At 41.4% G+C, this 16,551-nt stretch overlaps 1 protein-coding gene across 1 annotated transcript in view; it reads left to right on the forward strand.

Moving 5' to 3' along the window:
• ALK (ALK receptor tyrosine kinase) overlaps positions 1 to 16,551 on the forward strand; it is a 423,979-nt gene that overhangs the window by 362,364 nt on the left and 45,064 nt on the right. The window contains exons 9-14 of the mRNA XM_072409969.1: positions 2,119 to 2,288; positions 3,753 to 3,847; positions 4,277 to 4,414; positions 10,979 to 11,132; positions 11,856 to 12,003; positions 15,139 to 15,270. Of these exons, the coding sequence (XP_072266070.1) occupies positions 2,119 to 2,288; positions 3,753 to 3,847; positions 4,277 to 4,414; positions 10,979 to 11,132; positions 11,856 to 12,003; positions 15,139 to 15,270 (837 nt within the window). The remainder of the gene's footprint in view (positions 1 to 2,118; positions 2,289 to 3,752; positions 3,848 to 4,276; positions 4,415 to 10,978; positions 11,133 to 11,855; positions 12,004 to 15,138; positions 15,271 to 16,551) is intronic.

Here is a 16,551-nt window from a genome sequence, read left to right on the forward strand (position 1 = left end):
TTTAATATCCATTTGTTCTATCAGTACAACCATTGGATAGGCAATTGCTTTAAAAGGGCGACAATGCCTTTTCTGTTGTATTGAAATCACTGTATTCTGGTCATCTTTGATGCTGGTAGCTTAAATATTGGCACCCTTTTAGCCCTATCTAGCTTTATTCATGGCACTTCTAACAGATAAAGAATGTTTTAGGAATTTAGAGAAGTCCTGTTCAGTCTATTTTACCTGGAGCTTAAGGGTCTGTGCATCTGAACTGCGTAAAGAAGGAGTTTTGGAGGCATGAACTGAAAGACTTCTGCCTTCTCTTGGAGCTGAAGGCCTTGTGGATCATCCTAAATGTAAAGGAATTTGGGCATCCACCTGAGGTAAAAGGACTTGTTGGGCTGTCTGAAGCCGAAGAGGTTCTGGAGCCACCTAGAGCTGAAGGGTCTATGGGGCAATCAAGAGCTAAAGGACTTCTGGAGCAACCTGAAGCTGAAGGCTTTGTGGGTCAGCCTAGATTTGAAGAGCTTGTAGATCTACCTGATGCAGAAGGAGTTTGTTGGGTTGTCTGAAGGGGTTCTGGAGCCATCTAGAAGGGTCTGTGGAGCCATAAAGAGCTGAAGAACTTCTGAGCTAAAGGCTTTGTGGGTCAGCCTAGTATAAAGGGCTTTGGGATTCCGCTGAGGTTAAAGGGGCTTGTTGGGTTTTCTGGAGCTGACGGGGTTCTGGAGCCATCTAGAAGGATCTGTAGAGCCATAAAGAGCTAAAGAACTTCTGAGCTGAAGGCCTTGTTGGTCAGCCTAGTATAAAGGGCTTGGGGACTCCCCTGAGGTTAAAGGGCTTGTTGGGTTTTCTGGAGCTGAAGGGGTTTTGGAGCCACCCAAAGCTGAAGGGTCAATGGAGCCATCAAGAGCTGAAGGACTTCTGGAGCAACCTGCACCTGATGTGTTTGTGGGTTCTTCTGGAGCTGAAGGATTTGTAGGTTCTTCTGGTGCTTGTGGGTTCCCCAGGAGTTGAAGGTTATTCTGGAGGTGAAGCGGTTTATGAAGCCATCTAGAAATTAGGTGGAGTCACCTGAAGCTTAAGTTTTTTTTTCTTTTTGATCCACCTGAAGTTGAGCAGTGATTTCAGCTCTGAAATTCTACAGGTGCACTTAGTCCAGAATAGAGGATGGCAAACAGAACAATATACTCCAGTGAGTCAAAATGTACAGGATATATTTTCCCCAAGCTTTCCACCTAGAAATAAAGATACCTTTTCAATTTTCTCGCTTCAAAAGGTGCATTGTCCAGCACTTTAGACAATCACAATAGGCTTTTGTTCTTAGAGAAAATTCACGGATGAAAAAAAAAAACTGTCTAATAAGCAGAAGCTATTTTGGTGTCAAGTTTAACAAAATCAGATTGCTTCTCTTCCTGCATCAGCATCTGTCGCAGCTCTCTAGAAAACTAGTTATTGAGCGGGATGCTGGGCCGTTGTGCGCAGGAACCTAGAGGTTTCAATTTGCCTCCGGTCTTTCCATTTGGACAGTCAATTTTGTGCCACTTTCATGGTGTCTTTGGAAATATGGCTTCCGACAGATATTGTAATAAGGATAAAGCTGACAAATAGGAAAAAGCAAAAGGACTTCTGACTCTGGCTTTTGTCTAAACGTATTACAGGACTCAGGACTTTATAATATAATAAAAAAATATATTAAAAGGGAAACTGCAGTGCTCAGGTTTTACTGAGCTGGTGTTTTGTTTTATTGCTGCAGTTTTTATCTTAAAGCCTCCAAAAAAAAAAAAACATTTTGATGCAAAGCTTGATTTCTCTTTAGAAGTATACCCTATAGAAGGTCTTCTCTGTCCTGCTGTTCCTACTGTTCTTCTTGATTGAATGACCCATTTCCTGTGAGGCCAGGGCATTAAGGACTCCCACCTCCTAAGGGGGGTACATTATCCTTTGCTCCCATTACTGTAATGTGTAAGCACTGTTCACTGGAGCAAGGCCACCATCAGATGATCCTGTGCTTCACATGACTTAAGACAGCAAAACATAGTTAGGAATGTAAAAAAAACAGTAGTGGGCTCTGTATTTAAACTGTCACTTTATTTTATTAAATTGTAATAATTGTCCCTTCTGTTTTTATTACAGCTGCGAATGTCTTTTCTTTTGGATGGTTTCCTGCTTGGTGATATATCTGTCCGGCTTCATGATAATAAAACCGGGAGGGCAAAATCCAGAACCCTCTGGCATTTCACCAATGGGGAGGGACTGGGAGTCTGGCAGCATTTGGTGCTCCCCCTGCAGGATGTGATGGAGAGGTAAGTGCCACTGTGCTGATTTGGCAAGTACAGTAAGTGAACAATAAAGTACTGAACAATCCTAGATAAAAAAAAAAAAAAAATTCTTGCTGAATGTAATCAAAAATGAGGTGAACAGATGTAGGAGATAGAAATAAAGAAGTTGGCATTGCCTTCTCTAGCCCTGCTGCCCCAGCCACTGGGCTATATGGGTAATTATATAGCCCAGATTACTAAGGAGTTTTACCTATACAAAGGTGAGGACCCAAATATTTAAAAAAATGATAAAAGTTAATGAAATTCAATAAAACTGAACACAAATTTGCAGTGAATATTTTCAAACCCCAGGAAGTATTATCGATTTGCTCCAAAAGGTAAACCAGTGTGCTAGTGAACTGAAGTTCTTTAGACCAGTTGACTTGCTACAGAGTGAATATTTCTGTCCTGAGCATGGACCGCTTCACTATCCCCAGCATGGGTTTCTTTACAATGGCCAGCATGGGTTTCTTCACAATACCCAGTATGGGTTCCCTCCCAAAGCCCAGAATGGGTTGCCTCCCAATGCTCAGTATGGGTTCCCTCCCAATACCCAGAATGGGTTTCTTCCCAATGCCCAGCACAGGTTCCCTCCCAATGCCCAGAATAGGTTTCTTCCCAGTGCCCAGCATGGGGGGTTGTCTCACCTGTCTATAATCATCTCAGTTCCCCTGCCCACTTTTGGCATGAGTCCTCTCCCAGTATTTAGCACAGACCCTTCCTCCATACTCAGCACATCCATTGCTCCTCCTCATTCCCTGCAGGGTCTTTCGCTCTTCTTCAGCGTGCCCCCCCTTCCCATTCATCCTCAGCACAGCCCCTTCTTCATCCTTAGCACATTCTTAGATTCTTCTTATCCTACCCTTCTTCAGTCCCCCCCCACCCTCTGCACAGATTCCCATCTTCAGAATGCTTCACCCACCTCCTCAGCAAAGGTGCAGAGTAGGGATGAAGTGAGTGGTCCAAGAACATAGATCCCACCAAGAAATCACCAGTTAGGCCACCTGAATCTTGTATAAGAACTCTAAATTTAATTAATTATTCTTTTTAAATTTGTACAAAAAAATCTATTATTTTTAACCTGACAATAGATCCAAGGGAATAAAAGAATCTTCTGTATCCCTCAAAGCTTTTTAAAGCCCAATGTAACCATTTTGATCCACGTTTGCCATTGGGTACCTTATATGTTTTTAGAATTCATGAAATTTTAATGACCCGAGGGTTTAAAAACCTATCTCTAATCATCATCAGTTCCCATACCTTTACCTAACAAAAACCTTCGCACAGCTCCATTCTAAGCTCAGATGTCTTCCCTATACCCAGCACAAGTCCTATGGCCATCCCCTACCATTGACAGGACCAACAGTCAAGCAGTACCCATACAGCATGATAAACTTCAAAACAAATGATAATATCAATATAAATGGTGTTTCTGTTGTCTTGGCACAGGTTCTGGTTAGAGATCCGTGCCTCCTGGTCCAAAGATTCAGATTCCATCATCGCATTTGACAATGTGTCCCTCAGCTTGGGCTGCTACCTAACAAGTGAGTGCATGATTGACTGTATCATTTCTTTTTCTCAATCTTTTTCTTTTTTCTTTTTCAGAATCATTTTTTTCTAGATTTTCTTCCTTTAAAATTGGGTGCGTCTTATATTCCGGAGCATCTTATACGGCGAAAAATACGGTATATACATGGTATTAGGTTTTAGATGTATAATACCTAATATACCATCTATAAATAATATCTGCTGCTGTGTGAAATGCCAAAAATGTTCAGAATCTTCATTAGGATGTAATGTGTCAACATTTTGTTACTTTGCATTTGCCCTTTGGATTTTTATTATTACTAACACTTTATTACCTTTTAATATAGTAAAAATGTTACTTAGATGTAGTGATTTCACTAGATAAAAATATATCCTGAATTTAAATTTCATGCTGCATTTATTTTAAGCCTCTGTTGTTCTAACAGGTAACAGTGATCTGACTGCACAGACGGTGTCATACCTATCAAGCAATCTTTTAATGGAAAGCAGCATCCACAGGAGGAACGAGACAGGGCATCAGCACCTGGAGGAAGAGTTTGCCACAACCCAACCCGCCAAGCCAGGTACTCACCACAGCACCATTGGGTTTTATCTTTACTGTTTTTTTGGCCAGTTTAGATAAATTGTATCCAATTGTTAGCCCTAGGCAATGACTTTTACTCCCTCTATAGCATCTTGTTAGTTGTAGATTTAGTCAAGGGACTTCATAAATCATGAAGTCTTGGTCTCCCATGGAGGAACCCATGCCCTTGATACTGCTTGTTCACCAGGACCCTGGACAACTGCTTGGGCAACTTATTTCAGGCCAAGATGACAACTCATTTCAATCACATTTTTCATCCCTTTTATCCTATCTACAATTTAAGGTTGTAATAGTCTTATGGAAATGTTTTTTTGAAACCTATCAGATACAGAAAAAAACTGGTTAAATATTGTACCATGAACTTTAGAGATGACAGCCAAGGCAACCCTACAGCTGAAATGTCAAGTCCTATGATGCCCACATACCGGATGATGCATGTAGAGACTCTACTGACTCCCATTTCCATTGGATGGAACACACCGCCACCCCTGACACCACCAGGACACAATAATAACCATCATATAAGTGTTCCTATCAGCTGGTGGTTTCTGGGGCAGCTTTGCCCCAACCTGCCAATGCATACACATCATCAATAAACCTAAACCCTTTTATTTTTGCCAAGGCAGTTGCCAAACTTTTAGTTGGCCACGATCAGACATTTGTCTCTTTTTAGAGAAATGCCTCCTAATCTAACCACAGCCATTTTTCGGCAACACTGGTCAAATTTTATTTATTCATTTAATTGCTTTAATGCAAAAAGGAACTTTTTTCTGAAAATGTAAAATCTCTTGACTAATCTCTTGGACACATTAACGTCGGGCGCCTCTGCAGCACAAAGCCTGACAATAAATGTGTGGATGGTTGGCAGCCTTGCTGCTCGACCTGGCTGGCACCTGACGGGTTGGATTTAGGCCAGAGAAGAGAAAGCTTACTCACAGTAACAATAATATTACTATAATAAAATGATATTATAAAGCAATAATGCTGTGAGAAGCCGGTGCCATGGATGCATCTTGTATGCATAAAATCCAGTGATGAAACAGATTTTTAATATGTTATTGTGGTTCTGCCATGATGGTCCTGATTTAGGCACTCCTTGTTACAGGGTGGTGGTGACTGTCTACCAGTTGGTCTGGTTTGATATCACCCTGTCACATTCTTCCTTGGTAAAGGTTACAGTGGGCCATGGTGGCACATTGCACAAGGTGGGTCCAGATTGGCCAGCTGCCAGGAGCCGCACAGGAACATTTGTCTGAACTTGCAATAGAACTTCCATCTGCAGGTACTTTACTTAAAGTGGTTCTTTCACTTTAAATTAAACTTTACTTACTACAAATCTTTCTCTAAGGCATGATCCTTCCCAAAAATTGTATTTTAATTAATAGTGACATATTTGTGAAAATGAGACAAAGTTTTGCACTGTGTGGCAGTGCCCGCTATCTACTTCCTACTGCAACATAGAGAGTTATATACCGCATTCTATGAGCTCCAGTTTCCCCGTAACCTCATACGTTGGTGAACCTGTGCTCCAATAACTTCTGTAATCCAATGACCCTTTATGCACCATTGACTCCATGCACCAGTCACCCAGTACTCCAGTAGGTCATTGAGCTCAAGTAACACAACTTGGTGACCCTTTTGCTCCATTGAGTTAATACTTTATGGTTTACATGATACTTTCCACCACTTTGTTCTGATGTGAATGATTAACAAATAAATCCTGCATTCTCCAGGGATACAAATTATAGGTCCCAGGGGATGGCAGAATCCAAAATAAGTCTGGAATAGCTTGTAAAATTCACCTGTGCCAAATCAGACGGAAAACCCAAGGAAGACAGCTGGCTGGTTAGGGATCTGACATCTGACATCCTTAAGCAGCAGAATCGCTAAAAACAAAGTAGGAAAAATAACGCTCATGGGGTAGAAAGTCTACTTTAAAATCAATGTGCCTGCCCTTTCCACCTGGTGACAACAGTGCTTCCTGATCAGGTTTCATAGGTGAATAGGAACTCCAGCACTTGGAAAAGAAGAGAGATCTTCTGATTAAAGCACTTGTTCCTGTTTTGGGGGAGGATGGGATTTTCAAAATTTGGAGAGGGGTAGGCATTCAATTTTTTGAAATATAGAGGAAAACCACCAGTGGATTCTGTTTCTGTTTTAGATGGATAGGAATCTCAAAATTTGGAATAAAGGGAAAATCTAAAAATGGTTCCACTTTTTGCTTTTTTTTGGGGGGGGATAGGAATTCCAAAATTTGGAATAAAGGGGAAATCCACCAACAGGGACACTCCTATTTTAGGGGGGGGGGGGTATTGTAACCGCAGAACAAACAGAACTGTGAAAAAAATAATGGACCGATTGGTAGGAAAAACAAGCCATTTAAGTATGTTATGGTGGAGCTCTGTTGAAATTAGGCTCCATTTAAACCAGCGGTGGGCCACTCCCAGGTGAATAGCAAACCCAGGTGCAAAACCATACTGCAGGTAACAAACTTACACGTGGTTGCTAATGTGGTCATGGTGCATTTCTTCCAAAAGCAACCATGTGGCCAAATGCAAATTGTCCATTTTGGAATCGTGCAATCATCTGCCACAGCTATGTGCAAAAATGGTTCCCAGTCACTCCGAATACCTTGAATGGAAGCAGTTGGAACTGAAGTTGAGCCTGCGGCAGACCACTATGGTTCTGAAATGGCCCCTTACCAAAACCGCTGTGTTAATTCCGATGACAGACTGCTTCATATGTCATTTTGTATTTTACCTATTTTAAAACTGCAGGTGCATAGGTGTAGAAATATACAGGTAGTTCTGCGTGTTTTACAATCACCACGCTGCATTATTACCCGAGCCAATCGTCAGCCCTGTACGCATCGTGGTCCTCCGCCAACGTCTCAAAATAGATTTTGGATGGGTTATTAACTCCCAGGCCTATTTTATTATTAATCGTTAAGCATCAGCCGCTACCTCTGCACAGTAAGCTGTAACTCCGAAGTCCTGTATATGCTCACTTAGCCCGTATGGCTAATGCATTAAATATTTATTACGAGAGTCGGGGGAGCAGGACAGAGCGTAATAACTGCAAGTTCACAACAGACACGCGGCGACAATTAGCGTGCGCCTTCGATGTATCTCTGCGATCTGCATATGTTTATCCGGGCGGCCGGCTTGTGATAGATCGCTGTGCGGGTTAGTCACGCATGAGCCTTCAGGCTGTTTACACCTCTTATTCAGCCATAATGAATTGTGTTTATGGCGCGGAGGGATGATCTGCTTATCGTACAGATGCAGCGGAGCCAATGGGGGCTACAAAATGTTTATACCTCGATTATTGCTCAGCTGGAAAATGGAAGTAAAATGCTGAAACCTAAATTATCAAACCGGCTCGCCTCAACTTGTCCAATGCTATATGGGAGAGATTTGATTAGCTGGCAACAAACTGGTTAAGGGTTGAAATAAAGTAACAATGAATCTGATTAAATTAAATCCTCCAAGACTGAAGAAGATGGACTATCATTGGAGAACCTGGGTGATCCAGAAAACCTGGATTATTTGAATAAGCCATAAAAAATATAAGTGACAGGAAATAGTCTGTATGCAAAAATGCTCCCAAGATTTTGGGTTCTTTTGGTGACCTGTCACATGGCCATTTCCTCGTTAGTAGTCATTGTAGTATCTACCAGTATGTAGATAACCAAGTATGTCAGCACATGCATATGATTTCCACCATTATTGATCCCTAATGTTTAATATTTTTTGTTCCTTACAATACAATGTGACATCCCATAATATGACATGTGTTGTGTGTGTTTTACTTTTTATGAGCAGATCAATGGTTTGTCATTTAGCTAGCTCATAATCTTCTCTTCACCAAACCTGTAAATGAATGAAAAGCTGACAGTGATTGAAAAAAGCCTTTAGTTAACCCTAATGAATGTTTATTAAATTTAGAAGCAGAATTTTTGAAGAAGGAAATGTTAAAGGAGTCAAAGGATTCTCTATAGATCAAGTGCAGCTATATTTTAATCTGAGGGTATAATATTGTGGAAGCTCAGCATAAACATCCAAATCTGTCCACATGTGTCTGTGTTTGTTCAATTCACCAGAAATTATCTTTCCTTTCATTCCTTCTCCTCCTTCTCTTCCCTTCTTCTCTTCCTTACCTCGCTCCCTTCCCTCTCTACATTCCTTCTCTCTTCCTTTCTTCCCTCTTTCTTTATTCTCTTCTTCTGTTCATTTCTTTCCTCTTTCTTTATTCTTTTCCTTTCTTCTCTCTTTCTTTATTCCCTTCTTCTCTTCCTCTTTCTCCACTCCCTCCTTCACTTGGGTTTTTCTGACAATAGACTTCATTATAAAACAAGTGGAGATTTTGTGTGATTTTCTCACTGTAAGTTCCCTTTAAGAGGACACAGATACAAAAATATCATTTTTTTTAAGTTCTAAACTTTTCAATATAAAACTGAAACATTTGAGCTTTCCTGGTCTCTTCCTCCTTATTCATTGCAGAGCCCTCGCTGTCACTGTTGGCAGTTGCTGAAGAATGTGTAATGGGACTAAAGGGACGATATATCTTTGTCCATTCTGCCCCTCTGTGATTAGGACCAGCAGGGCAGCCGCCATTTTTGGAGGAATTATCAGGTTCTTGTCTAGAATTAATAGAGAACCTTTTTCCATTAGTGATGCTCCCCAGGCCAAAGAAAGAGACGCAGGAGGAGATGGAAATTAATCCTTAATTAACATTATGTCAAATCTTCAGTCTGAAACTACTCAGCCATCTAATTCAGACACAGGTAGCTGGCTTCCATCCAGTGGGTGATGAGTGAAAACTCCCAGTGCCCTCATAAGCCCTGGGCATTACCCCCAAGCCCTCCCTCATTGTACAAGCCTGCACCAAAATCTGTCAACTGAGTGCAGGCTTGTATGGGCCCTTACTGTCCAGGGGCCCTTGTGCAGCTGCACACATTGCACTAGTAGTTAACAGAGGAGAGCTGTGCAAGGCTGAAAACACTGCTTGACATTTCAGTAAAGCACTGTATAGAGCAATGGAAGTTAGGGTCAGACCATTTTTTTCCATTTATCAAAAATCAATAAGAGTATTCTAATATTTAGTATTGTATCGTACTTCTCCCCACCTCCTGGATTGTAAGTTCTTCTGTTCTCTCCTCCTCCTGTGTCACTGTCTGTATCTGTCTGCCATTTGCAACCCTTATTTACTGTACAGCGCTGCATAATATGTTGGCGCTATTTAAACCTGTTTAATAAATATTAATAATAATTGTTCGTTCATATAATGAAATAATATTTTTAGAAATTACATTCATTGCTTTTATTCACTAAGTAGAACTAAATTTACCATAGGGAACTGTAGGCCCGTGCCTAGAGGTGTCAGTGCTGGAGGGGCACTCCATGCACCAAAGCAGCCAGAGCTTCCATCTGCTTACTCGTTCGCTCCCTTTGTATGGCCGATCCCCGCAGCTTCTCAGACCATCTGTCACTGAGAACCTAATTTCTGCAGCCTAGAACAGAAAATAAAGTGTGTCTTTATTCAGTTATCATGTCATTGTTTATCATAAATTATTATTTGCTGTTTTATATTATTGGTTATTTTATGATGGCGGGGTCAGCCACCAGAGGGCACACTTGGTGCTACCATCTCCAATACCTATTAGAGTCCCTTCCTGCAAAGTCATTGGAAGATGAAAGTGCCACTCCCCTGGTGCCAGCCCAGGATTGGCTGTATTTGTGTTCAATGAGACACTAATACATTTTGGGGGCTACTTTTGGGCCTATTCCAGAATAATGTTATAAGTCAGCTACATGCAAATTTCTGATTGCAATTTTTAATTGATTGGTCAATTCAATTACAATCAACCATTTATATTGATAATTTTCAATCAATATTTCAATAAAATTTTATTGATAATTATTAGGGAAAGGCTTTTTTTCTGGCAGATCAGTGAGGTTTTTCAATACATACCAATATGGTGCCTGGAATATTTATAGACGATCAAAAACGATCAACTAATATGTTGATTTTAATAATAATCAAAAAAGGAAAATTGCAAATTGTATGCCTAGAGAGCTATCTGCTTCAATACATCCCAAGTCCTTGACCACAAGGTCAGAAAAAAGTGGGGAGTTGTTATCTACATGAGAGCCAAAAAGTTGGTATTTTCATCCAATCAGCTGGTATGTTTAATTCAATCAGCTGGTATTTTTAGCCAATCAACTGGTACGTTTATTTCAATCAGCTGATGTTTTTAGCCAATCAGCTTGAATTTTCTATCAGAGGTCTCCTATTACACATCCCTCAAAAGAACATTTTCTGTTGGATACTCTATTTAGAAATTTCAAGTTGCATTCCTAAAAATAATCACAGACCAAAGCAAACTTTGCTCCCGATTCCAGCAAGACTTGAGTCAGGCCACACCCACTAAGCAAAGCACTTATGAGACCACACCCCTTCCTTTTCCTAATTGGCTGCTATTAATTCCTGGGTTCTGTTTGCTATTGAACCCCAATATAACATGACATTTCTTTTCTTGCAGGATATTGGTTATTCACAACCTGTGGGGCCAGTGGTCCTCATGGGCCGAGTCAGAAGCTGTGTGATGAAGCCTATGAGAACTTTAGCGTCATCTTGGGGACCGGAACACAAAAAGGCGTACAGATCTGGCGGGTGCCCGAAACCAACCAATACAGGTGACGGTCATGGCTGTCATAATTTATCATGTGGCAAATATACCACTGGTCAAAACCTGATCACCCATTTACACATATGGAATTTTAAAAGTGTTTTAAATCAGTTTTTAATAAATGTATAATTGGGCCCGGGGATCTGAGCTCCGGAATTCAGCCACATGGGATCTGTTAATAATTTATTGATGCCGGATGGTCATATATGCAAAATAGCTGATCACAGGCACCCAAAATTTATTGTAGCATCTGCACTCTTTAAGGTGATTGGTAGTCAGTAAAGAGTGGGGTGTGCCTGTGCTCACATCCACCAATGGCAGCTTCACATGTAAAGTAGGAGGCGTGGCTATTATATTTCCTCCACATGTATATGACAGAGTGTCCTATAGAACATTTAGTGTCATGTGATCAGGTGAGGTGGACATAGCGCTAGGCTGAGCCCATCTTTAACTATTCGTTAGTCTAGAGGACCGGTTTCCTCACATCTGATCCTTCCCCATATGGGGGGAGATAGTGGGGCTCTTCATGCTGTGTAATTACAGAAGAGCCGCACTCTGCACTTATCATTACTGAGTGTCTCTTCAGCTGAATCGTTACATCGTCATAATTATAACCTTTTAGGTATTTATATCCTACTTGTGTTAATATCTCGCTCCTTTAAGAACAACTTGACGCTCATCTCTCTGCATCCTCTGAATAATAATGTGTTCTCTAACAATATTCTTCCAGGATATCAGGATACGGAGCAGCAGGCGGAATGGGAGTGAAAACTCCTACGAGGGCCCACGGCACGGCACTGGTTGGGGTTTTCGAGCTGCAGAAGGATGACATACTATATATACTCGTCGGCCAGCAAGGAGAAGACGCTTGTCCCCGGGTAACTCATTATAAAGATATGTAATCTGTTAATTAAAACTGGATGTAAAGTAGGAATGGCATTTCGAGGGTCTCATGCTCAACTCAAAATTTCTTAAGGCCATTTCAGACCCCTAGTGAACCGCAGCATTCTGCTGCAGGCTTACCGCGGTCTAAGCCGCTCCCATTGACATACATTGGAGCCTTTAGGAACAACCTCCACCAGATCTCAGCACAGTTCTAGAAAGGGACAAGTCACTTTTTGCTGCACAGTTACTTGGAGGAACCACACAATGTGCAATAGTCCATATGTTACTTGTGGTCCAGTTTTCTGTGCACCCAGGAGTAGTGCCAACCATGTGATTTTTCACCACAGGTATGAAAAGGACTTAAACACACCCTACCTATGTATCTATTCTGAAATGTATACAACATTCTCATATTTGCAAATTTAGGGGCCCCTTCACTTCCTCAGTTGGCCACTCCTGGACACGCAGCAAACCCCACCCCAGGTAACCCCTCTACAGGTAACCCCTCTTAAACAGCTACCGCACAGCCAAAAGATACTTATGGCTTTTAGGGACTGTGCCGTGGTTGTGCAGAATGCTTGACGTAAATTGGAGCCTTTAGGAACCACCTGCACCAGTTCTCAGCACTGTTCTAGAAGGGGACAAGTCACTTTTTGCTGCACAGTTACTTGGAGGAACCACACAATGTGATTTTTCACCACAGGTATGAAAAGGACTTAAGCACCCCTACCTATCTATTTATTCTGAAATGTATACAACATTCTCATATTTGAAAATTTAGGGGCCCCTTCACATACACAGTTGGCCACTCCTGGACACGCAGCAAACCCCACCCCAGGTAACTGCTCTACATGTAACCTCCTGTGCACATTGCTGGAGCACAAATTCTTAAACAGCAACCGCACAGCCAAAAGATACTTATGGCTTTTAGGAAGTGCGCCGCAGTTGTGCAGAATTGTGCAGAATGCTGTACTCACCATGGGTCTGAAATGGCCTTATACTTAAACAAATTGCTTATTGAAATATTTCACTACATAAAGCACACATATCTGTATAAAACCATAGAAATCATTTTCAATTTGCATTCTTCATTAGGCATGTTGGTCAAGAGCACAGCAGGCTAACCAGATTTTCCCTAATTGTACATATGCATGTAATGGATAGCAAAATATGACAGTAACACATATTCGATGAACTTACCCGAAAACACCTGCACCTCCTATCTCCAACGGGCTGCAAATGACCATGACTGTCGAGTAGAAGATCGATCTGTCCATCGGGCAGTGCCAGCATCATTCAAGTACATTATGGGGCATAGTTGTCCGGCACTCGGCACCAAGTGCACTCTGGATCTAGTAGGGCCATTAGTGGTCAGCCCCATTTTAAAATACATTCATTGAAAAACTTAATGCAAAATTTTAATGATCAAAAACATATAGAACAGCTATAAGGTTACCTAAAAAAGTTGGAAACTATCCACAGATTGTACCTGGGAGTTATAGGGACTTTTAGACCCAAACATTGACTGTTGACGATTGAATGACACCGTGATCAGACCACCCCAAGAAGAGTCTTCTTTTTCACGTCCTTTCTTTTATTCTGTTCATTTATCCGCAGGAGAGAAAATGATATATATGTTTTAATCAAGCAAATTCCGGCACCATTTAATAAAGCCGAAATATTAATTTAATGAAATGTAGCAGTAGAACAGATGTATTGACTGTTGGAGTAATTGGGTTCTGCGCCATTGGACAAGAGTTTATCTAACTAATTGGATTGTAATCAGTAGCTTTACAATATCCTTCTCGGTGGAAAGGTGCTTTATATTACAATTTAAATTTTTTTTTTTTTTTTGTGCGTTCTTGAAAGCCGAGATACTTCATTAGTCATAAAATCCGTCTCCACATTTACTCTCGGAAACTCAATTAGCGTGAAGGATTTAGGAAGGGGAGACCAACACTTTGTCCATTAGCTTCTTCTCCACTGAACTTCTATTTAGCAATGTGATAGACTAAAGGTTGATGGCACAAGAGGTGAACCCACTTCACTTGCATCAGTAATGTAATCACCCGAGCGCGAGCAAGGCCTTTGAGCAAAGCACTTGAAGACCGCAATAATGCTCAAAGATATTTTTTAACTTCTAGAACTTTTTTTGAGCAAAAAAAGAGTTCGAAAAGAACAGAAAATTCACATTTATTAGTTGGTTTTGCACCAAACTGTATTTTCTTTAAAAAAAAATAGGCATCACAATATAACTAGAAGAATCCAGGCACTTATAAGAGCTCTTCAAAAAAAATCGATAGCTTGAGTAAGGACTAAATACAGTCCTGAAAGCGTAGTCACATGAGTGTTTCTATCGATTGTGTCATCTGATGCTTTGAATAAGGTAACTATTTTTTAGCTACCACTTTTTGAGTTAAGATTGATTGCTTTACACATTGTGAATTTGTGCTTTTGCATATGCTTGTTTGATAGACATGCCCTAAATGTAACATTGGGGGGAGTTTTCTTGTCTGTGGTTGATTGGGGTCTGTCACATCCACCAAATGCAAAAACTTTGGCCAATAATCTTTACCCGCTTGGCATTGACACCTTTATTCTGGTTGGACCATTGCTGCTGAACGGCCCTCGGTTGGAAGCTGTACTGGTGCAAAGTTGACCTCCAAGACCAGTACAGTGTTGTGCCCAGCCCCTTCTAGCCGGGCGCACCGCCTGGCATTTTTCAGTAGCCACCCAGCTTAAAAAAATATGGGGAAGAATAATTTTTCTTCATTTTTATATTTATTTAAGGGGTACACGCTGACTTGAAGACCTGTCCCCTTATACCTGACATGTCTGTCTCTGATTCCTGCAAAAACAAAACTCACCCATCACTGAACCACCTTGTCCATGATATCATTGTGTAACTGCTGTGGATTTTGACTCCTTACCCGTTTCTAACTTCTGCTTCATGTAACTTCATAACTCATTGCTTCCTTGGCCAACCCCCTGCACTATTTTACTTTTTGATTGTTGCCTGGACTAACCTCTTTAGACCTTTGACCATGAAGTCCCACATCCTATTTGAAACTTTGCGGTGCCTGTTGCTTAACCATCCTGATCCTCAATCTTTTTTTCTTTTCTTGCAGACTGATCCAGTCCTAAAAATGGTTTGCATTGGTGAGAACAACCTGATTGAAGAAGAGATCAGAGTAAATGGAAGTGTAAATGAATGGGCAGGAGGAGGTGGTGGAGGTGGAGGAGCTACGTATATATTTAAGGTAATGTATTCCGCAAATACCCCTAGAAGCTATAATGTGATGATATATGTGTCTTTTTACCTGCATTCTCCTCCTAAAGCCATGGCATTCCCTGTCATATGGAGCTGTGACTGCTCACCAATACCTGACCAGCATGCCACTGCTCTGAAACACTCTGCACTGCTGGAGGACTTAGCTCCTATCTCTTACTCTCCTCTTATGAAATACTCTGCATTTCTGGAGTATTCTGCTATTAGCTAAATGGTTCTTCTTTTGAATTACTCAGCACCACAATAATTCTTCTTTTATATTTAACTCTCCTCCTCCTAAAATAGTCTGCACTCTGGGCAGGAAATGCAGATCTGATAATTGTAGAAAGGCATTCAACCATTGGCGGCACCAGGGAGGGTGCTTGGAGATGGTCTGCAGCTTCTCCCAGCACCTTTATACTTCCCCCATTAGCAGCCTGGTTCTCCAGGTGTTCATCACCCCTCCACCATGTTGTCTGGTGCCGTATCTGCCCATCACACTGCTTTCAGGCAACCACAGTTCTGTATGTTACACCCTGCCAGAGGTTCAGAACCACAAGCAACAGATCCTTTAAAATCCATTTAGCCAAAGGTCTATGGGGTGCTTTGAGCTGCCAAAAGGGGAAGAGGTTAATTGGGCTGCCTTTGGATGATTTGGGGGAAAGAAGACACAAGAAAATGAGAGGAACGACATTTGCAAGCAGGTCAGAGATTACTGTGTGTTAGTTTATATTGGTAGTGTAGCTAGTGTCTGTATATTTGTTGGGTCCCAGGGAACTGAGAGGATTCAATACACTGCCAAGGTCTGCTCAGTACAGTTCAGGAAGGGAGGCAGAGATTTTTGCTTGAGGTGGTTTTGTCATAGATGGTGGGTGGATTGCAGTGAGATGTGGGGAAGGGGCAATTTTTGGAAGGCATTCTGTCTTCTCCTGACCCCTGTACTCTATGTTTTACTTACTCCTGACCCCTTAAGTCTGTTTAATTCTTACTTCTGACACCCAAACATTTTTTTTACTTACTCCTGACCCTTGCTGTCTGTGTATTACTTACTCTGACCCCTGCACTCTGTGTATTACTTACTTCTGACCCCTGCTCTCTTCGTATTACTTACACCTGACCCCTGCGTATTACTTACTCCTGACCCCTGCTCTATGTGCATTACTTACTCCAGACCCTGCTCTCTGTGTATTACTTACTCCTGACCCCTGCTCCCTGTGTAATACATACTCCTGACCCCTGCTCTCTGTGTATTACTTACTCCTGACCCCTGCTC

Source organism: Pyxicephalus adspersus, chromosome 4 (genome assembly GCF_032062135.1).
Source record: "Pyxicephalus adspersus chromosome 4, UCB_Pads_2.0, whole genome shotgun sequence".
NCBI classification, from domain to species: domain Eukaryota; kingdom Metazoa; phylum Chordata; class Amphibia; order Anura; family Pyxicephalidae; genus Pyxicephalus; species Pyxicephalus adspersus.